The sequence below is a fragment of the Lynx rufus genome, unplaced genomic scaffold (assembly GCF_022079265.1).
Source record: "Lynx rufus isolate CCGP_SWC_20201006 ecotype Redwood Valley unplaced genomic scaffold, mLynRuf1.p SCAF_5, whole genome shotgun sequence".
Lineage (NCBI taxonomy): Eukaryota > Metazoa > Chordata > Mammalia > Carnivora > Felidae > Lynx > Lynx rufus.
In genome coordinates this window covers 63854236-63878029 of record NW_025814867.1, presented here as the reverse complement: position 1 = coordinate 63878029, position 23794 = coordinate 63854236, and the positions used below count along the sequence as shown (strand labels likewise).

The window sequence follows — 23794 nt, the reverse complement described above, 5'->3', positions numbered from 1 at the left end:
GTAAGTACCTTCCTCTGGGTGAAATCTGTTGCTGGTCTGCTCTGCAGGGACTGAGCGACGCTTCCTTGCCAGGCTCTGTAGTAGCTTTGCTTCTGCTACACCGAGCCCGGTGTGGGTTCGAGCTGGCATATTTAGAAAGCAAAGTCATCTTAAATCAACCAGGAATCCATTCATCTCAGAGCGGTGTGAGGATCTCGTGTTTAGAGGAAACAAGAAAGAAAAGGGAGACAACTCGGGAATCTTGTTTATTTTACCGATTCAGTGTGAAGTTTCTTCTTGAACTGCCCTTCGCCTAATGCAAAACTGGGGCCAATTCACACAGACTAGAAACTCCAACTTAACAAAAAGTCAGAACTGATTTCCAGTGCACGGCTTATGCAGACACTTGCATACTCAGTTGCTCTCCCTCCTAATAAAGTACTGACGTTTAGATTTTGAGGTCCAAGGCAGAGTGGCCAGGGCTCTGGCTATCTGGGGAACCTCTGCTGTTCCTTGAGCTCTGCAGTATTGGTACTGCAGAGTGCCTCCACCAGTCCTGTGCTGGCTGTGAGCATGTGCCCCACAGGCTTCCCTACGGGAAGTGCAACTCACCAAGGGGCCTCCGCTGCCACTGCTCTACCCACCACCCCGCAAAGCCCTCCGCATCAGTGACCCAGCCTGGCAGGGATATAAGACAGAACTTTTTCTCGAGGGCACAGGATGCCTTTGTAGGCAACTCTCACTCCTTAGTTTCACTGCTTAGTTTGCTCAGGCAGCACACTTCCACCTACTTCGTCTGCCTCTTCCTTTCACTCTGATCAGACATGCAGAGCAAACTGAAAACTCTCCCAGCCTTCCCTGGCTCCGTCCCTACTTCCTTCCAGGCAGGAGTTTTCCCTGGTAATACCTTCTCATGCTTAGTGCTGCCTTGGTGTCTGCTTTGCGGGGGACCCGAACCAAAACAGGCCCCGTCTGTGCATGGCAGGTCGTTTTGTTTATATGACTTTTTATCTTCACGTTATCATAGTCTGATTTCTCACTCTAGAGTTGGTAGGATTCATCTGTAAGTGTGATTGATTTGGAGTGTTTGATGACAAAATTCCCTTCATTCACAATGCTAATAGGCATTTATGAATCAGAAGAATAGTATATTGCAGTCTGAAAACCATATTGTCATTCTTGATGAGTAGTAGAGGGGGCTGAAAATAAACTTCTACCCACAGAATCCTTTAGCTTTTAGAGAAAATATATTCATATTCTGGGCACAAAGGAAAGGATACCCCCTGATGTTTGAAAAGTAAACCTGTGAAATATTTTGATTAAAATAAGGACGCATGAGTCCTTAATATAAACCATAATGCCACGTTTACAAGTTGAGATATTTTAATGACTTTTCTACCAGACCCTCTTTGCCTTGATCTCTCTGTTCTTTCTGGGGCCAGCGAACAAACAAATGAACAAACAAACAAACAAACAAACGATAAACATATCATAAAACCTGAAAAGCCATCAGGATATTTAGAAATACAGACAGAAAGGTGTTCTGGCCTAGTGCTTTATACTCTAAAAATCTATGTACATAGCATTGGGTTTGTATGGGCCTTTGGTATATAAGAAATAGACCATTCATCTTTCATTTTATGACTTAGGCTTTTACAAATTAAAAATAACCTACCATGTCCACTGTAGTTGTTATCTTGATGTTGTCTACTTTGAATCTCCGATGGTTATTTATAGCAAAGCAGAGGTTTCGGCCCTGTAATGTACTTTTCTTAAATATGAAGTACAAGTAGAAATGTTAACAATGTCTAGTTGAGATGCGTATTTTATGAGACACCAGCTCTTTTAAGTGCTCCACAAACAGAAGCTTTGTAGTCCTCTGACTCTGCTCACGGGGCATGTGCGACTGGGAGCCACTCGGTAGCATGAGCTGCACAGCTAGGGTGGGCTTGGCCTGTATTTGGCCTCCTAACCTGAATTGCCCTTTGTTTTGGTCTCTTGCAGCTCTCTGTGACATGCACCCCATGAGAGCCCTTTTCCTCATTCCCCGGAACCCAGCACCTCGCCTGAAGTCTAAGAAGTGGTGAGTTTGGTCTTCAGTGTTTTGCAGATTGAAGGGTTTCCTGTGATGCTCTGTTGGATGAGCTCAAATCCGTAGGTCCGGCTCCATGAGTAGACTAACATAACCAAGACTTAGTGAGTGCTTTTCCATATACTATCACTCCTCTTAAGGCACCTATTAAGTACCTACTGTTTGCACAAGTCTTTGTCACCACACCTTCCAGGTAAGGAACTGTTAGCTAAAGTGAGTAGTGGAGCCCCAGAAATAACATTGATTTATTACCTCAAGAAGTATCCTTCCTGGCTGCACAAAACATCTTATCAGAGGGGGCGATAGTTCCGAGAGTCAGCTGGTTCGGTGGGCCGACTTTTCTTCTAGTCCTTAAGATGGCAATTCTGTAAGTACACACACATACTTGGCAGTGTGAGAGATGATTTTATTGGTCTGTGCATAAATATTTGTAAGTTTTGCTTTTACCGCTGCTTTCTCTTTATGGCAAGTGATATTGGCTTCTTAAGTTGGGTAGTGGTACAACCTTCCCGTTTAATAAACTGATTCACTTAAAAAATTGGCCTAATTTAAAGAAGAATACCGAGGGGCACCTGGGTGGCTCAGTCGGTTAAGTGGCCGACTTCCAGCTCAAGTCACGATCTCGAGGTCCGTGAGTTCGAGCCCTGCGTCGGGCTCTGGGCTGATGGCTCAGAGCCTGAACCTGCTTCCGATTCTGTGTCTCCCTCTCTCTCTGCCCCTCCCCCGTTCATGCTCTGTCTCTCTCTGTCTCAAAAATAAATAAAACGTTAAAAAAAATTTTTTTAAAGAAGAATACCGAGTGGATACTAGTATGGGTGGTGTAGGAATATGGCTAAAAATTGTGCTGATAGTATACAATTGACTCAAGTTTGAGACACACAGTTCTGCAGGTTAGGCCAGATGTTGGACTTTCGCCTTTTTTGCCTACTTACATCAGGGTCTTTGTATCTTATTATTGCATAACAAGAATCCGTTGGTCCTTTCTTTCCCCTGTATGTATGGTGGATCTTGATACACCCTTGCCCTGGGATCAATTCCTGGGCTACTTGTGATCTCCTGTCTTTTTCTAGAGGCATGTTCTGGGCAGTTAGAACATGAAGGTTCAAGACCTCTCTGTCCCTTTTCACAGTACTTCATGATCACCCTTGACGGGGACCCTCATATTCCTCCCTTACCCACTCACAGCTTTCCTCTGCTATACAGAGAGCAGTTTAATTAATACCAGCCACCTAGTAATGACATAGCAACCCCGGTGTGACAAGGGGAAGGCATACTGCCCAGAGAAGAGAGGAAAACAGCCAGAAGGGACCGGCAGCCCCGAGTTGCAGAAGAAGAACAGAGCATGAGAGTTGCTATTGGCAACAAGGGGCAGAGCAACCCCTGTTCCTCGTTCTCACTCTGGAGGGTCGCTGTGTGATAGCCGTTCTCTCCCCAGCAACAGCCTTCCATTGGGTACCTGTATGGCACATGATCAGTGGGGCCCGGAAGCCCTGCTTCCTCCCTTCTCCCCGGAACAGACTTCCTCAGGAGAGCAGTCAGCTCAGTTCCATCTCTGGAAGCATCAGTAGCACTACAAAGCCCTCTGCTCGCTTTCTGCTTGTCCTTGGTGCCAGGCCTCCCTCCCCTCCTCCCCCCAACACACACACACTGTAAAGGGCGGACTTCACTTGCCTGTTCCCTCCTCCCCTTCCCTCTCCAAGAACTGCTGCTGGACAGACGTTTCCAGAGTTCCACCCACAGGAGTCAAACTGGCCATCCACACATGTGTTATGTGTGCTCAACACAGCGTGGCCACACCCCGTGTTTCAGGAACATTTGTATTAATTGCCAACTTTGAAAAATCTGGCGATTGAGATTTACCTTTAGGTTTCTGGCCTTTTGTGCAAAGGTGTGACACCAGGTGGTCTTTTCTGCCCATCACCACCTCTCCCCGACTGAGAAGTGGGAGTCACTTGGCCACCATACTTGTCCTGTTTTCCTCTTATACGGAGCTCGCACTGCCCTCTGTCTGACCTTTCTGGCTTGCTAGAGAAGCGAGTAAACAGCCTCTGCCCTACAGTTTTAATTTTCTTTGCCCCTGCTCCAAAAAGTTCAACTCTGTATTGGCCTTGTTTGAGAAATACAGACTTTGAGGAAAATACAGGCTGACTTTTCTGCGTCAAACCTTTGACAACAGGAGCTATATCTGATGGTGCTGCAGGGAACGGGGACAGTCCAGGCACAGTGAGGAGGCCAGGCCTCCGTCTTGCCCAGCCTCCCTCCACACCCTCCCTGACTCCAAAGGAAAGCCAGTCAGGAGCTCGAGACCCACACTGTTAGAGAGGGGAGGGGGAAATGACGTGGCTATCTGAGAATGAGTGGGTAAACAAAGGCCCTGCTCAAGTGCTCTTTCTCACTCAGAACCCGGCCTTTATAAGATGGTAATGCAGCCCCCCGCCATGGGACATGGGGTGTGCCTTCCAGCTCTCTGCACAGAATTCTAGTTTTTAAGTGAATATTGAGCACTGCAGAGTACTTTCCTGAATGACCAGGTCCAAAGTGATTTGAAATAAGTTAGGAATTAAAAGAGAAAAAATGGGGTACCTGGGTGGCTCAGTCAGTTAAGCATCCAACTTCGGCTCAGCTCATGATCTCGCAGTTTGTGAGTTCGAGCCCCACGTCGCGCTCTGTGCTGACATCTCAGAGCTTGGAGCCTGCTTTGGGTTCCGTGTCTCCCTCTCTTTCTGACCCTCTCCCACTGGCACTCTGTCTCTCTCTCTCAAAAAAATAAATAAACATTTAAAAAATATCTCAAATCAGTTAGGGTTTTAATACGCCCTAGTGCTTGGGAGGAAGTGAAAATTTTATTTATTTTCCTTTTATATTTCAAGGGAGAGGATCCCTCTCCCCACCCGTCAAAAGAAACAAAACTCCAAAATGTTCTTTTATTCTCTGCCTAATGAATTATCAGATGAAGTGCACCGTTCGCAGCGTGTATATCAAAATACTACCAAAGTGGGTGTGGGGGTGCCATTGTGGTAGAGATGGGCCATAAACTCTTTATTATATGCATTCAGTTGAGGGTCATTTCCACCTAACTTGCTGAATCTACAACATACAGGACATATAAGGCATATATGCATGCTGTAGACTCAGTAATTTGTGTGTGTGTGTGTGTGTGTGTGTGTGTGTGTGTGTGTGTAAATTTAAGACCTATATAAATTTAATTTTACCCACAACCCTGCCAGGCAGATGCTCTGAGTCATCCTTCTCTTGCTGTAACACTACGGCTTGGGTAGGTTATGAGCCTTGTGCAAGGCTGTACAGTCTTCTAATTTTCTAAGTTTGTAACCCCCATTTTCCCACCTGCACCATCTGGCCTCTGAAGTTCCAACTTAGAGTAATAGAGAATGAGATACTGGTCTCTTAGTTGAACAGTTTTTTCCTGTGCCTTAATATTAAGGAAAGAAGGGCAGTAGCAGGGTTCTTTGCCCCTTCCATTGTGGGGGTAAAGGAGAGCAGTCCACTTGCTAGAACCCGGCCCTTCCCTCCCACGTCAGTGAGATGAGGAGAGGCCTCCATGGCAAAGAGGTCATGCAGTCAGGGCTCCAGTCCAGCCATTCGATAATTAGATCTCAGGGAGGATTATAACCTCAGCTGAATTAGAGGAGACCAGGCATCTCTCGGCCGCTGTCTCCATGTCACCACCAGCAAATGCGTAATAAGTTGGGACTCCCATTTCCTCCTGTCTCTGTACGTGGTCAGATTCTACCCACGTGGGTGAACCATCTCCTTCAACACATTTCCTCCTCCCTTATCTTCCCACCGTGCTCAGGCCAGCTCCCCTGCCCTACTCAGTGCTGCAGTTTCCTGCAGGAGTTTCTGGAGAAAGATGGGGATGATTTCATTCCTGTAACAGACAACTGGTCTTTTTCTTTTTCCTTGCTCTTCAAGTGCAAAGATTGCACACAGGCAAAGAAGTGTTTCATTGAGATCATTAGGAAAATCGTAACTGCTTATCACTGGGGAGAGACATGAGGTTCCTTGGTCCGGCCCATTTGTGCCCCAGATGAAGACTAGAGGCCTGGTGATATTAACTGGCTTATCCAGAGTCCCAGAGTTTTCATTGCTGGAGCCACAGCCCTGAACCCCTTATAGTCACTACTGTTATTTTATGAAACAACAGCTCTGATTCTTGGTGGATTGTCAGGCATTTTTGTTCTTTAAGAACTGACAAAGTTATTTGTGTATGTGTGTTCTAAATAAAATCATAATAGAAAGCAAATATCAGAAAATACTTCAAATTAACTGAATTTGCTAGTAGACAATGTGACTTCAGGCTTCATTGAAATCAAAACAAAAATTGTTCCACAGCTTTTACAATTAACCTTTTTTGCACAGTCTCCTTGGAGATAGTGGTCTCGTTGACTCTGTGAGCATATCTAATCCAAATATATGTGAAATTAATTCCCTTTAAGAACACTGACCTATTCAGTTCAACTTCTGTTTCTGCCCCCATCTCTGAGGGCAGATACTGCTGTTGGTTAAGCCTGGTGATGTTCAGAGGTGGCAGGACATTGAAAACACAATGAAAGTAATAGTAGTAACAATAACAGCAAACATACATACGGCGTTTATGACATGTCAGACACCGTGCTAAGTATTTTATGTGAAGCAATTTATCAGATCATCACAACAGTCATTTGAGATAAATTCTAACGATCCCACCGTTTGCAGCCAGGGCAACTGAGGCACAGAGACGTTAAATAATCTGCCCAAAGTCTCACAGTTAGTAAGCGATGGAGCCCAAATTAGGGAGAAAGGGTAGTTCTGGGAAAATGCAAATTCTAAAGCTCAAATGGCATTTAAGGAGTCCTGCAATTATCAGAAACTTCAGCCTGACTGGTTACAGTGATTAATGTAATAATCTTTCAGGCGTTTTTAATTCCTCTAACACAATTGAATATATAAACAGAAAAAATCTGGGAAGATAAAGTGTTTGGTGATGCTGGTATTAGAACCAGGGCCTCAGACTGTAAGCACCAAACATTAACATTTATCTCTCCAGGCCACCCCTGGGGAAATTAGTATTACTAATCTCGGGCATTTTTTTTAATAGACAGAACTAAATTACCGGCAGCAGAGATTCAAACAATAAAGTTATATAAATGTACTTTAAACCCATTAGACCGCTCAGCAAACAGTCAAGTGGTGTTCAACATAGGGAAGGGTTTTTACTTTTAATTAAATGTGTAATTAAGCATATTGATTCTTTGGTCACACTAACTTAAATAAGAGACAATGAATCTTTCCTTTGAAGATTTATTTTAAGTAAGCATTATTTTCTCTACAAACTGTTCCATTTGAAGAAGAAGTCAGATACATTGCCAGGGTTGCAGTTCTACACATCTTGGCCCAATCTTTGGGCTCAAGGTTATTCTCCTGAAGGTTCCTTCCCACCGGAAGAGATCCTGGAAAGTGGCCTGTGAACCCCAGCTGCTTCCGCGGAACTCTTTGAACACTCTCTTACCCTAGAGATGCCACCGACATTTTTTGGGTGTCAGTACTGGGGAATGGAACATACAGTTTATCGAGTCTGCATCTCATTTTTAAACTGGGTGTGATTTCTTTATCACCCTCTAATTAATAGCTGAGCACTTTATAAAAAGCACTTCCTTCTAGTTGCAAGCAGAAAAAACAGCTTTCATTTGCATTTATCATGAATATTTAACAGCTCCCCGTCTTAATTTGTTTTTGTTTTCATGTTTTTAATACTGATTTTCTACCTAGAAAAGCGCCATGTGGGATTTGTCTATCTCTTTATGCAGGTCAACCTCATTCTCTTCTATTTATTCCTTAGGACAGTCCATTATCCCATGATGGTTTTGTTTTGTTTTGTTTTGTTTTGTTTTGTTTTGTTTTGTTTTTTGCAAAGTCTCTCCTTAGATGATATCACAATTGTGCCTCTACAGATTTGTCTCATGGACCTGAAAAAGAAAGCATATTCAATACTATCTCCTCTCCAAACCTCCCTCTCTGTGCCTCACATGCACAGATTTGATGGTAGCGATTTTACAGCATTTGTCCGGAACTTACATGTGATAACCATTCCTGCATTCATTCATTCATCAGACATGTGAGGGCAGGTAAGTGTGCTCAGGATACCAACAGCACACCAGTGGTCTTGGAGAACAACAGTGTGGAGGAAGCAGGGCTACAGGCTGAAGGACATACAAGGAGGTACATAGAGTATCCATGCTGTTGTCACTATCTTCCACAGGCCACCGGGTGGCCGATCCCGATTGATCCTGCGGTGACCCCAAGCATAGCAGGGTACATATGCTTCTATGTAAAATAATGTAAAAGCATGAACTTAGCTTAGAAATGCAGGGAGAAAAAAATATTAATAATGCAGTCCTTCAAAAACATGGAACGAGAAACTGCTTTGACCTAGGCAGAAATGCAGAGTGGTGCATATGCCAGTGCCCTCTTGTGTTTGGATCTTGAATAACATGTTCACCATTGTGTTCTGTGTGGTGAAGACAGCTTTCAAGCCTGAATTCTGTGTGTAAGGTCCGCTGGGAGACAGGAAAGCTTGCTCCTGGGATCCGCTCCTGTTATTCCACAGCACTCCACAGGAGGGCGACGGAGAGCACAAAATGGATTCCCACCTGCTCTGAGCAGGGTGGGGACCACAAAGAGGGTGACCAGAGTTCCACTAAGGTCTCTGCCCATCATGTGCCAAGATGCCAATGTAGCACATCAGAAAGGCATGCTATATAGTTGTGAAGTAATTATTTATGAGGCTGGACAATTTCTTGGAATGCAGCAAGAACATACATGCCCAATTTATGAATCATAGCTGAAGTCCACTGTTAATTTCTCCCACATTGTGGACTTGCTGCCCTATTCCTTGGTATATTATCCCTCACCAGTTCTTCCCTCCCCTGTGTGAGGCACGGGGTTTATCTTTGAGGAAACAGTGCCTGTCTAGCGGGAGGTAAATTCGTTTCTGGATATGAACTTAGTTCCTAAGTTTCCAAGTCCTTGGGTTGATAACAAACATACACATAGATCCTGTTCTTATTAATTGGAGAGCAAAGTTCAAAAGTAATTTTGAAATTACCATTTAAAAAATTTGCCTAACCAAGCTCACTTTACCACATAAGAATCTTTCTCATTTCTACAAATGTACTCCTCTTTATCTATACAAGCTTGATTTTATGTCCTCCCCCCAGCTTGCATTTTCTGCATCATTTAGACAACTCATCTCAGTTCCCCTGACATATAGTGTGCTCAGCCCTGTCCTTGGTTTTTCACTATTTCTTGCCTCCCTGAACTCTCTCCTGAAAGTGACTTCCTCTTCATTCTTTTTTTTTAATGTTTATTTATTTTTGAGAGAGAGAGAGAAAAGAGCTTGAGTGGGGGAGGGACAGAGAGAGAGGGAGACACAGAATCTAAAGCATGTTCCAGGCTCTGAGCTGTCAGCGCAGAGCCCGACATGGGACTCGAACCCACGAACTGTGAGATCATAACCTGAGCCAAAGTCAGATGCTCAACTGAATGAGCCACCCAGGCGCCCCGGTTTCCTATTCATTCTTGATGTCTCAGCTCTTGTTCCTTCACTACAATAGACCTTCCAGATACACTTTTCACCAAGGTCTTTCTCTTCTCTCATTCCTTTTGGTCTCTTGTGTGATATTACATACAAACTGTGCAAAAATGCTTTTATGCACGTAACTCCCATACATTGCCTGAACTGTGTGTTGATGGTGATGATGTCTTTGAACCCCATGTGCCTAATAAAGGTCTAGACCTACTTTGTGATTGGTTGATTCCTATGTTGGCTAATTGAACCTATTTTCTTCTTTTTTTTTTTATTCTAGCATTTTGGAGAAATAGAATTTTGCTTTTCCTTTGGATGGTCTTTTTATCTGTGGGTTCATCTCTTTTGTTTGGCAGGTCAAAAAAATTCCAGTCATTTATTGAGAGCTGCTTGGTAAAGAATCACAGCCAGCGACCAGCAACAGAACAATTGATGAAGCATCCATTTATACGAGACCAACCTAATGAACGACAGGTCCGCATTCAACTCAAGGACCATATTGACAGAACAAAGAAAAAGCGAGGAGAAAAAGGTTAGAAGCACATTTGTATTTCAGCAAAGGAAACAAAAGACGGAGCGAGTCATGGGCTCTTGATATATTTGGAGGTGACCATGGGGGTTTCAGATGGACCTGCATTATTCTTTAGTGTGAAGGCCTGCCTCTGAGCTCATAGCCTGTAGGCATCAATGGATTGAGCCTGTGAAATGGAATCTTCATGAAAGGATAGAACTGTAAGGAATATTACCTCTTCCAGGCACTAACAAAGAGACATGTTGAGTAATACTATGAAGTGGTTTAATATGACAAGTGATTTTCTTAGTTCAAATGAATATTCATGTTTTGAAGGCTAAAAATCTACAGAAGACAACCTAAAAAAAAAATCATTTGGTTGACATTTTTGTATACTGGCACTCTTCAGCATTTAAGTTTTTGTGCTCTGAGGCTCATTTAGAATTTAGCTCAGAAGTCAGAATGAATTTTCTTATAGTCACAGAGATGCCAGACTTGCTATTTGGAACATTGAATTTTGAGCTAGAGGATCATTTAATGTACTTCTTTATTTTATAGATTGAAAAACTCTTATCTCTTATGGCTCTGGCTGTTCTACCACACTATCTTTTCATGGCATCGATGGAAAGAACATGAGTTCAAACTTGGGGTCCTGGGGCCGTATCCTGGTTGTTCAAATAGAGACTTGGACTTCCTTAACTAACATTCTGACTAAGCAGAAAATTCACGTGGTCTGGGGCAAGCTTTGTGCCTGGTTGGATGGGGAGTTGGGGAAGGTTGAAGTATGGGGAGGAAAGGGAAAGATCCAGAGGACAGACAGAGTGAGTCCTCCCCGAGTGGAGGCAGGAGGGTCAGTGGAGGAAAGGGGAGGGCTGACGGTGAGGAGGCAGTATAGGGCTGGTAAGGTGAGCCCTGAGCGTGCAGCCATGGAGAGTAAAGGAGAAGACCAGGCACCGATGGTGGGACACAACTGGCGACATGATTTTCCTATTTTCCATCCTCAACACCATTCTCCTCTGTTCTTCCAAGCCAGGTGGAGCATTGGAGGGTGGTGGGCCCCACAGGACAGAGTGTGCTCTCCTTTTATTTGAATTTCCCTTCTTTGCCTCTGCAGCTACCATCTGTAATGTGGCGAGGTGCAAGCAGGTGTGTGGGGTGGGTGGTAAGCATTGCAGGAGTCAAGACCGTAGAGGTAGGAGCAGCAGGGGGCTGAGGCAGGAGGGGAAATCCTCAGTGAAGACTCAAGGGAAGCCTTCCTTCTTGGCTGCTGGCCTCAGGGAGTCAGGGAAATGTGCGATCAGGTTAAACTCCAGAGTAGGAGGTTATGAGGCGAAGCCAAAAAGGAGGCCCATCACCTGAAACTAATGAAATATTGTATGTCAACTATCCTTCGATTTAAAACAAAGATACATTGCTGAATGTTTGAGTATCAAACTATTTTCACTTGAAGTGCTGAATAGGAAATAAAGCTTCATTGCCTATTTTGATTGAATACAAAATTATTATAGCACTGAAAAATAAATAAATAAAAATTCCGAGCAAAACAAAACAATAAAAAAGGAGGCCCATCTCCAGTTGTGAGTGGGTGGAAGGGGATGGGGTGTTTGTCAGAACCCAAGGGGCTGGGAGGGCAGCCCAAGCTGGAGGAACCAGGCATGAGAGAAATAGGTAAGTCAAGGTCAAAAAGCTCCAGGACTGATTTTTCAACTGCTGTTTATTAATAGTGGCCTTCCACTCCAGGAAGTTAAAATTGTAATGGGGACATTTTAGAGAGGTGTGTCAGACATGCAACCATTAAAGGCCAATTTCTCTAAGAGGGAAATTTATTTTTCTATGGGCCTGTCTTTTCCAGACTCAGACTAGTTCAAATTCTAGCTCTCCAACAAATTCTGACCCCCTGAAGAGTTATGTGAACTTCATCCCAGTTTTCTCATCTTTAAAATAGGAGAGGGGATATAATAGTAATTAGTATTGCCTGGCATTGTTACAAAGGTTAAGTGAGATAATGCATTGAAATATTTAATACAATGTCTAGCATATAGTCATACTTAATAAATATTAGCTATTCTCATATAGACAGTTCTTTTTTGACCTACAATTTTTCAGTACTATTCAGAATCACTTCCTGAGAACTCATGACCTCTTTACCTTTGACCTGTGAGTAGAATGGGTAAAGCTTGTGCCTTGGGTTGCTTTCACATTTGGAGGGCACAAACTCTAAAATGTGACTCGAAACACCCCATTCTATGAAAATAAGACTATTTTTTTTATTTTAAGAAAGGGAGGAGAGGGACAGTGGGACAGAGGGAGAGAGAGAGAATCTCATGCAGGTTCCTTGCTCAGCATAGAGCCTGATGAGGGGCTTGATCCCACAATCCTGGGATCATGACCTGAGCCAAAATCAGGAGTTGGACACTTAACCAACTGAGCCAGCCAGGTGCCCCCAAATAAGACTATTTTTAATGTGTTCCTTCTCTGCAGAGTAGAAGAGTAAGATTCCTGGTAGGAGGTATGCTCCACAGTTACATGGCAATTTAAGAAACCTAATTCTGTTTAGGCTCAAAGCCATCAGAAGCCTTCATTTTTGTCTGCTCCCCAGAAGGAGTATTGATCAAATGAGGTTTCATTCCATTTGCTCAGTTTCATCAAATTACTTCATTTGCTTCCTGTAATACTTTCATACTCTCTTAGTGGTTCTAAGACCAGCTTTTGGTACAATCAAACAATTTTATGAGAATTGATTTATGATTTTTTTAAGCCAATATTATTTTTTTCCTTAAGATATGTTGACATATGCTAATTTATGCCAGTAATATAAAAACAATAAGACCAGATTTTGGTGAAGTATTACAGTTGAAGGGCCTGACAAATGCAGGTTTTCCCATCGAGAGTAGAAATAACTGCATTAATTGTGTGTTTCTTTTCCTTGCTAGAATTTCCTTCTCTAGATAAAATTTCTGCAGTTTACTTCCTACTCTTCTTCCATTGATTTATTTCAGGTAAATTTGGAAAAGTACACTTTCAGTGTGGAATATTGAAACACTTTATGGAAGTCCTTTACATTTTGGTGACATAATACTCAAAAATAAGTAGCCTGAAAACTTCATACATATCTAAATACTTGAAACTAACTTGTGATTTTAAAAAAATGCACTTGACATCATCATGCTTTTGGCTCCTTTTCATTAGCCCTTTAATGGCTGAAGAGTATGGAAGGCAAAGGGTTTAGTTCTTTTCATGTGTGCTGCCTCCTGGTGGTAGCCCAACCAAATTGCAGTTTTAGTTCCTTTTTAGGGGTACACAAATGCCTTCAAAGTTATAATTACTAACCCACAGCTATGAAAGGATAACAGTAATGTGACGCCCTGCCTTGCTTAAAAGTAAAAGCTCTTCCAAGATACTCCAAACCCCGCAGAAAAGTCTTCAGCAAGCACTTTTATATAAGGTTCAGAAAGTCATATCAGACTTGCTGGCCTTACTCATTCTGTCTGCTTTTCTCACACCCAACATCTAGCCACCAACAACTCATTGTGAACATGTCATACCCTTTAATACTGTCACCCTTACCCACGTGGTTATGTTGCTTGGAATGTCCTTTTCCCACCACTTTCAGCTGCCATCTGCCTGGAAGGGGGCCACCAACAATTACAACGTGCGACTCATTTCCTCTTCAAAGGCTTTGCTGCCCCCCTCTCCCTCATTATGACCGATGGGCTTTGCTTCTTTCTCTGATATCTCACTGATCTTTTTATGCACTTCTCTTTAGCATATAATATGTTGGAAAGAATACTAGTTTCAAAGTTGGAAAAGTTCTGGATTGAATTCTAAATTCAAAGCCCAGATTGACTGACCTTTTATTAATAAGTCATTGGTTCGGTCACTTAACCTCTTGTGATAGTGTCTTCACTTGAAAATGTGTTAAAGTATTGTTATGCAAAATAAATGAAAGAACATAGGTAAAGTATCTAGCAGGGTGACTGGCATGGGAGATACCCAATAAAGATTAATTTCTTCATAATCATGGAGGATCTGATTACCTACTTGTCCATCTTGCCCATTAGATTCTGATCTCCTCCAAAGCAGACTCAATCGTATTTATTATTGCATATTAACTTGCTTAACATATTACTGAATTAAATGGATGTCCCCAATGGGCAATTGAATGAATGTCCCCAATGGTCCATTTATGTCTTTTTTTTTTTTTTTTTGAGAGAGAGAGAGAGAGAGAGAGAGAGAGCACGCGCACACACGTGTGTGTGAGCAGGAGAGGGACAGAGGGAGAAAGGGGCTTGGTCCCACAACCCTGGGATCATGACCAGAGCTGAAATCAAGAGTCAGATGCTCAACTGACTGAGTCATCCAGGCACCCCAACTCTATATTTTTAATAGCACACATTGTCAAGTTTCTTTCTGGTGTTTATCAACATACCTAAAGACAGTTTGTGGGTCCATGTAAGTCATAATAAAACTCCTACTTAAAAAAATGATTAATAAGTTAATACTGGGCCAATAAAAGTTGGTTTAGGTGGTCCCATAATGGGGAATTAACACAAACTGAAAAGTTATTTTGCAGTTCCTTGTCTTGACTTTCATGTGAACACTAGCCATTAGGGACAGGTATCTAGAGTCAGCTGGGACAGTTTTGAATGTTAATTCCATGCACTTGAATCCAGCTGATGGGAACTATTAAATCACAAGTCAGGAGGCCTGGAGCCTATCCCAGGTCAGCATTAATGACAGCTCTTTGGGCCTCAGATTACTTATATATAAAACAAGGATGGGGGGGGGGGGAGATTGACCGAGCTGCAGCATCTTTTTGTGCACTAACATTCTGTGAGTCTCTCTTTAGATGAGACAGAGTATGAGTACAGCGGAAGTGAGGAAGAAGAGGAGGAGAATGACTCAGGAGAGCCCAGGTAGGAGAGCAAAAGCTAAGTGTTACTTTCACATTCTGAGTTGTGCTTGTGTGAAACATGCTTCCTTTTGATTTATAGGTTCATTTTTAAGAATCCAGCAAGGTGGTCTCATTTAATTTATTGCCCATGAACATACTCATTAATTTGGGAAAATTTCCCCGGGCAGACTCTTACAAAAATGTGGAAATCAGCATATTCTTTATCTTGTCCCCTAAGATTTATGGTCTCTGTTCTAAGACCTTGTTTCCTCACGTATGTAACGTGTAGAATGGGTAGAGGCAATTATCTGGGTAATACAAGACTCAAAGTACCTAAAACTGCGACTTTCAGACCTCAGTGGTATTTTGGGACTTGAATTATTCACTTCGTTACATCATACCTTTCTTTAAGAAGCCCATTTGGGCAGCCACTGTCCTTGTCACATGTCTTGGTATTTTCACCACAGTCTAATCTGAGAGGAAATAATTTCCAGGAAATCGAATCATGCTCGAGAGGGGAACCCTACATAGAAACATTCATGCCCACCTCAGCTGTCACATGTTGGATCCCAGAACCAATGCTGCTTTTATCATTACCATCCCTGCATTTTGAATTTCACTTGACACTGATTCCGACTTTCTTCCAGTGTGTTTATGAATGATTAAGGTTAGTGTACTCACATTGCCGGGATTTCTGTTCTGTGAGACAATTCAGCTGGCAGCAGTTTGGTGAGTTGAGGGGGACAGGCACACACACCATGGTGGTGGGAAGTGAGATTTATCGGGGAAAATGCAAAAGAAGAAAGCTCAGTGGGGTATATGGGGCTCCATCCTCTAGCCATCCAAGGAGAGGACTCCAATGATCCGGGAGGCATAATTGCCATACTGCTGGGGCAGAGCTACCTGACCAGGAAAGAGGCCAGCTCAGCCACTGCTGTTAGAATGAACCAGTGGCTTCTTTTTTTGAGTTAACTCAGATCTCCCAAGCTGAATTATTGCTGAACTACAGGAAGAAGGAGGGACTTACTGGGCCATCCAGTTTTTTTTCTTCACCTGCTACAGGAATTTTCAAGGTCAGAGACTGAAGGAAAGTTTTTCCTTCCATCTGATACGTTACATGGGCTACCCCCAGTTTAGCTACATAGAGATAATGTCTGTCAAGTAGTGACGATCAAAGGCAAAGGACCAAATGCCCTGCATTCAGAGAGGTTGTGCACTATTTTTTATTTTTCCAAAGCTCACCCAGATGTCACGTCAGCCCTCCTGATCACTCTCTAGAGAACCGAGAAGCCACATTTTAACTAGTACTTGCTAAACTGAGTCACTTAGCGGGCTGACCTAGCCATGCCTTAACGCTTCTATAATTGTAACGTGTCATTATACCACACTGAAGATTATGTTCCAAGTCCTGTTTTATGGGCACATGTAATTAATCTTTGTGAAATCCTGAAAACTCGAAAGGGACAGTGGTTATCTCATTTTAAAAATGAGGTGAGAGCTCAAAGATGGCAAGCAGGTCACACACCACGTTTATGACTGAGCTGCTACTATAGCTCAAATCGCCTGACATTAATTCAACATCAGTTAATTGATTCAACATCAATTGATTCAACACCAGTGCATCCTCGTGTGCATGGTGAGGCCGGGCTCCCCAAGTCCTCCCTTTTTGCATGGAGCTTGTGGCCTGTGTGGATAAGCTCGCTTGCTTGGGGTTTGGTTCAGAGTCCTACACAAAAGCTGTAAGTTTTAGAGGAGTTTTGTTAGTAGAATCCAAGCACCGTCTGTGGGACATCATGAACAAAGCCTTTTCATGTCATTTTTTGGCATTGATGGCAGTCACGCGGCATGCTAACCGCTCTCCAAAACAGAATAATCCCCTCGTCAACTGCCACCAAATCTGCTCCCGTTTGCGTCACCACCACTGTCCAGGTGCCAGACAAAACCTGCAAGCATTGCCCACTCCACACACCAGATCCATCAACAGGCTTCATCAGCTCTCCCAGCAAGTGCTTCTCTGCCTCCATCCTCACCGCCCCACCCCCACAGAGCCACTTCAGTGCCAGCCCAGCTGGTGGCCCTGCTTGCCCTCACCTCCCACGCCCTGCAGACAGAAGTCCATTCAGCAGCCAACAAATCCCATCACGTCACTACCCTGACTATAACCTTTCCATTGCTGGCTTCCATGCCATGTGCCTTCCTGGGTCTGCCCAGTCTCTCTGGCCTCCTCTTGGACCACCTTTCTCCTTCACTGTGCTCTGGGAAGTCCCATGGAGTTTGGTTCCTCAAAGATGCCGCACCTGTCCCTGCCACAGGCTTCTACATTTGCTTTTCTTTCTGCCTGAAAGGTTCTTCCCCTACCTCTTTGTGGCACCAACCCGTCATCATTTGAGTGTTGGCTCATCTGGCACCTTCTCAGAAAGTTCTTCCCTGATCACCCCCGTCTTGAGCAGAACCCTTAATTCTCGCCCCATCCTCCTGCCATTGCCACTCTTAAGCCATTACATCTTTTGTCTTATATAGAGCCCTGCTCCTACGTGAAATTGTTATTTGTATCTTATCTAATTATTTGTCTGTCTCTCTTCCCCACAACAAGATAACTAGAGAGAACATTCATTGAGTAACTGCTATATCCATTGGAACCTATCACGGTGCCTGCTACCTAGAAAGGGTCAATAGTTATTTAATGGATTGATCGCAAGTGGAAGTTGCCAGAAAGATGAAAAGATTTGCATGAACAAATAAGAGCCTTCCCCACCTCCCTGTTAGGCTGCTGTGTGCAACCAAAGAGTCTAACTTTGAGTTGTTCACAGGCAGTTAGATGTGAATAGGACAGCCCTAGACCAGGGCTGTGGGGAGAGTTGCTTTATGGTGTTTTCTATCCTCTTTTTCTTTCTACTTTCTTTCTTACATGTGCGCGCGCGCACACACACCCCCACACACACATACACATGATGCACAACCACCGTTTTACAGATGAGGAAACTGAAGCCCATGGTGCTTAAACAGAATCTAGGAATCAGTGAGCTGGGTTGAAGTCTACACCATCTGCTCCAGAACAAACCATGTCACTTCTCTTTAATCCTGGTGCAGCGAGACAAGCCCTGAACTCTCTGACTTTGGCAGGCTTGGGTTCCTATTCTACTCTGTGTTGACCTTGACTCAAATGTTCTCCCTCCCTGGCTCATCATGTCTTCACATGAGCAGCCTGTCCTTTGCCTCCTGGGGTTTGGTGCAGGGAGTCACAGAGGAGGTGGGGGGGGGGTGGGGGTGATGTACTCATCTTAGTAGAATAGGTTCCCTGCAGCTCCCGGTTGTTCATTTCATTTGCTGGATTTTTTTGTGCCTTTCTTAAACATGAAAACCAGCCGATCCAGGGCCTAAGGCTTGCACACTCATTAAAACCTTTAGAAGCAGATCTTTGCATGTCACGAGGGTGAGGGAGCAGCGTGGACAGTGCTGGAGAGAGGTGATGACATCTCCATCTAGGGATGGAGACAGAACGCGTATGCAGTAGTCACACTGAAGAGGAGGCTGAGCCTTGACTCAGTTTCCCTGGGGATGAGTACTGTAATTAACAGAGGGTCTAAGAGCCCCCACTGGCACATGCGGCTCCCTTCCCCGCATACAGGGGAGTTGTTTGCCCGCTGTCCTCCCCAGGACCCGGGTAATAATGACCCTTGCCGCACGCAGGATCCTGATCTCTCCCTCCTGCCCACAGCTCCATTCTGAACCTGCCAGGGGAGTCCACACTGCGGCGGGACTTCCTGAGGCTCCAGCTGGCCAACAAGGAGCGTTCGGAGGCCCTGCGGCGGCAGCAGCTGGAACAGCAGCAGCGGGAGAACGAGGAACACAAGAGGCAGCTGCTGGCCGAGCGCCAGAAGCGCATAGAGGAGCAGAAGGAGCAGCGGCGGCGGCTGGAGGAGGTGAGCACCTGCCTGGGCCACCGTGGAAGCCCACGCCTCTTGGTCAGATCGCTTCCTGAGTGTCCCATCCTTGTGTGGGGCCGTGGCCCACTGGGAGCACACACCTTAACTTGCAAAGGAGGATGAGGCCTGAATGCTGTTACCAGTCAAGGACTTCCCTTGCCTGGCAGGGGGCCAGGGCGTGACCTTGATGAGAAGTGACCTTGGTGTGGTCACTTCAGGAAAGCAGCTAAAGACCTCAGCCTCTTCAAGTCTTACTTAGATATCACCTCCTCAGTGCAGCCTCCTTGACCACCTTACTTAAATTTGCACCCCCTCCCTCTAGTATGTCCTGTTGCCCTTCCCGGCTTTATTATTTTTACATAGCTCTTACCACCTTCACACGTACTCTTTATGTACCTTTTCACGTCTTACGCTGGAATCTGAGCTCCCAAGGACAGGGGATTTTGTCTCTTTCGTCCCCGATGCATCTCTCCATCATGTATCTCTAGCGCCTAGAACAGGGCCTTGCACATGGTAGATGCCTCGTGAGTATTCATGGAATGAATGAACTAATATAGGAATAAATGAGTCAATATGGAGAGGTACAATATAGGTGTTAAGTAGACCGCAGTGACCAGGCAGGCAAGTGAAATGTCAGGTATGGAAACGCAGGGTCCTCCTGTAGATACCCCTTCGTCACCCCTCTGGACACTGTGGAAAGCACTTCACAAGTCCTTTTGCACACCTTTAGTATCCAGGACCCGTCCTCCAGCTTGCTGGCCACACTTGCCTTCACCAGCAGGCATTGCTGTCATCTGTGTGGGAAACCATACCAGCAGCCACACCTTCCTGCATGCCTTGTCCTGGGTGAGGCTCTCACCCTTGTGGTCTTACAGAAGTTTGTTAAGCCTCCTTCCTTTATGGGCTACATCAAAGCCTCTAGATAGTTAGGAAACTGAGAGCATAGCTGTTGGAAAAGTCTGATGGCAGATGAAAGGTTGACCGACTGCACGATAATGGGGCAGCAATTTTACAGTTTTCCCAAACGCCGTCTTGCTCCTCATTAACGGTTTACAGTAATTCACTTGCTCTGTCAGGTGGCCACGGCAGTTCGAGGCTGGTGGATTGCAGGCACCAGGAGCAGATTGCTTTTTAATTGGCACATCCAGGTCCAGCCTCCCTGGTTTAAATCGGTGAGGGCCTCCGTTTCAGTTTGCAGTAAAATCCTATCAACCTCATATATCCCTGGAATGTTCATACACAGACCGGCCACAATAATACCCAACAGTTGCAATTATGAAGCGACTTCTGTGCGCCAGCTCCTGGGTGAGGTTATTTGCTTATATCCAGGATCTCATCTACTATCATTATCTCTTTGCGTATATCCATTGCTTCTCGTGCCGAATGCATACAATCCCCATTTAACCAAGAGGAAATTGAAGTTCAGGAAGAGATTGAAATAATTGGCCCAATATCACAGAGCCGCTAAGTGCACAGTGTTCACACCCATTGAGATCTGATCTCAATGTCCACACAAGCCCCGAAATAAGTCATTGAAGCCTTGAACTGCGACCCTCACAGTAGGACCTTGCAGGCTTCTGCAAGCATCAGTGGGCAAGTGAAGCACGTTCCAATTTCAGTTTATAAGTCTGTCTTCTTGTCAGTGTGAAGAATGCTCCGTGCAAGAGAAGTTTGAAGTTCACCACCTTCTATTCTAAAAACGACACTGTAGTAGACGGAGACCCTGCGGTGCCATGGAAAGGAGACCTTGGAAGGAGCAGGCAGAGGCAGGGGAAAGGGAGGTGTGGGTGTTAATTAAGCAGCTCTCAGAAGCGAAGCGCGGAGTATAGCTGTGCAGGTGCCTGTACCCCCTCTGGTTACTCTCCTGGGCACGAATTGAAATCCCTTGCAGCTAAGACCTGGTGTCACCTTCAGCCCAGCCAGGTCAGTCGGGACCTCTCATTCTAGCCCCCAATCCAGAGCTGTGCCATATCCACCAGTCTGCCAGTTCTGAGAACCAAATGCCTCTGCGTGCTGGAGCCCATGTTTACTCGTGTAGACTCTGGCCAAACCTCTCCCCTCACCTAAACAGTACCCTGTCGGGCACTGCCCCCACGTCCCGCCTCTCCTGCTCCCTTCCTTATGGTTTATTCCTTCCAAGGGCATTTCTGAAGGGCACCACCTCACTGAGGCGTTTACACCCTGGAAACCTTGACCATATGCCTTAGTTAGTGGGCTCCTTGCCTAATGACTTGTTACACTTAATTTCAAGTGAATGACACCATGTAAACCCTAGAAAATCTCCACTGTCCTCCCATAAAACATTTAAAATACTCAAGAATGCCCATGTGCCTGTGCATACACACACACTTATGTGCACTTTCTTCCTTTTTTTTTTTTAAATTTTAACAACTTTTGACCCTTGAGCCTGGATCCTCAATTAATGCAAAGTCTTTTCAGAGGATGCGTTGTGTTATTTTGTTTTGTTTTTATCTGTATTTTCTTCCCTTCTTACCTGATATGATTTATTTGAGCTTTAAACGTTTTTTTCCATCAAGTTGCTAAAATAATGATTTCTAACGCTTTCCAAAGCATTTACCATATGACAGGTACTCTGTTCTGCACTTTACATGAATTGTCTCATTTAATCCTCACAATAACCCCCAGTCTGAAGATAATGCAGCTGAATTTCAGAGAGGTTATGGGGCACCTGCGTGGTTCAGTTGGTTGAGCATCCGACTCTCAGTTTCAGCTCAGGCCATGATCTCACATTCTGTGAGTTAGAGCCCCACATTGGGCTCTAAGCAGACAGCACGGAGCCTGCGTGGGTTTCTCTCTCTCTCTCTCTCTCTCTCTCTCTCTCTCTCTCTTTGTGCCCCTCCCCCTCTCCCATTCATGCTATCTCTGTCTCTCTCAAAATAAGCAAATAAACTTAAAAAATATTTTTTTTCAGAGAGGTTAATAACTTGCTACAGGGTCACACTTGGGAGGAAAACTAGGTTTCAATCCCAGGGGATCGGACTCCAGAGCCAAAGAGCTGTCACTGCATCCATTCTGCCTCTCCACTGATTAGCCAGGCATATTTTTCTGGCCCATGGTCCTGTGGCCTTTTACTCTGAAAACCTAAGGACTTTTGAGCAAAGGCAAACAAGCTGTACCCAGCCAGCAGGTGCTCTTCTTTAAAATGGGTTCTGGGGGCGCCTGGGTGGCGCAGTCGGTTAAGCGTCCGACTTCAGCCAGGTCACGATCTCGCGGTCCGTGAGTTCGAGCCCCGCGTCAGGCTCTGGGCTGATGGCTCGGAGCCTGGAGCCTGTTTCCGACTCTGTGTCTCCCTCTCTCTCTGCCCCTCCCCCGTTCATGCTCTGTCTCTCTCTGTCCCAAAAATAAATAAACGTTGAAAAAAAAAATTTTTTTTTAAATAAATAAATAAAATGGGTTCTGGCTCTGGTGTGCCCCGTCAGAACTATGGCCAAGGCCTCCTCGTGTCTCTTCTTGTGTGGCACTTTCTGGAGCCTCTATATTGGAGGCAGGTCAGAGTTCAGACTCAGTGGGGCACATGTACCCACAGAACACACGCTCCGAGTCCCCGCTTGCACCAAAGGCAACAGTGTGCCCAAGAACGCTTTGCTTTGCGCACCAACGCACGTGAGCCCTGGCTTCTCCTCAGAAGCAAGAACACTTGTGACCACAGGGCATTAAGAGATTACACCAGCTTTATCTTTTGATCCTTCATCTTGCACCTATTCCTCAACACAAAGAAAAGAAATACTAACTACTGAGGTGGCTGTAAATTCTGAACTCCTAAGTAATAACTGTCTCTGCCGCCAGGGGCTCCTCTCCTGCGTCCTGCTCCTGCTGGATCCCCATCCAGGTCTGCCGCCCTGGCCCGTGGTGACAACTTGTGTTTCTGGTGCCTTGAGTAGGAGCTTGGACTATGTAGAGGCAGTGAAAGCCCACAGTTAGACTTGCAGATTTAGCTTCATTGTGGGTCGGGCGGGCTTTTGTTGGCATCCTGGAAATGCAATTCGATTCTCAAATAAAGGGCCATCAGATGACCTTCTGGTGACGCAGGGCTGTGTAGGTTGTACCCTTTATATTCCCCGGGGATCTCAGATGTCACCTCCTACCAGAGTTTTAGTTTCCAAGGAAGCCCTGTGTGTCCTTTGCTATTTATGGGTAACCATGTGGATTTGAATAGGTTCTATATCAGTATCTGCATATTCTTAGAAGGACTTTGTACACTGAATGTAGTCATTTATCAGCCTCATGAAAAGGACGTGACTTTGGACCAACGATCGGTTGGGTATAAGACTTTCAGCTTTGGACCAGTGATAAAGCACAATGTATAACTAATTTCCAGGAAATTGGCTGAACCTAGCTAAGGTGAATGAATCCATCACTAGTGAGAAAAGTACATAGAAGACCTCCTTTATTTTTATTTAGTTCAATAAAAATTTCTTTCTATCACTTGGCCTACACAAAATCCCTCTTGTTTTATTCTCCATCACAGAGTTAGGGGCCAAGAATCATGACCTTAAAGTGCTACAGCACTTACTATGGTCATCTTTTCAGACTAACCTTGGCCAGATTTGTGGTGATACTTAACTGTGCTCAAGAGTTTTGGAATGGTTTTAGTGATTTATCATTTTTTTTCCAACCCGCTGAGAGCATTCTATGCCTTCGTTTGGAGAAGAATATCTTTAAGTCACAAGAATAATCAGATTGACCCCACGGGCACCAAATTGCTCAATGGTGGTAAGTTTCATTCTTCAGAGAATTGCGTTAAGTCTTTCAAGTCACCTACGTCTTATTTAGTGCCCTTCAAGAC

The 23794-nt window shown here is 44.6% G+C and overlaps 1 protein-coding gene across 3 annotated transcripts in view; it reads left to right on the top strand.

The window, feature by feature from the left end:
- The window catches only part of TNIK (TRAF2 and NCK interacting kinase), a 395341-nt gene that overhangs the window by 282078 nt on the left and 89469 nt on the right, over positions 1 to 23794 (top strand). For all 3 annotated transcript variants that reach the window (XM_047099965.1, XM_047099964.1, XM_047099963.1), the window contains exons 9-12: positions 1984 to 2062; positions 10013 to 10188; positions 15017 to 15083; positions 18780 to 18984. In XM_047099965.1, coding sequence (XP_046955921.1) covers positions 1984 to 2062; positions 10013 to 10188; positions 15017 to 15083; positions 18780 to 18984 — 527 coding nt within the window. The remainder of the gene's footprint in view (positions 1 to 1983; positions 2063 to 10012; positions 10189 to 15016; positions 15084 to 18779; positions 18985 to 23794) is intronic.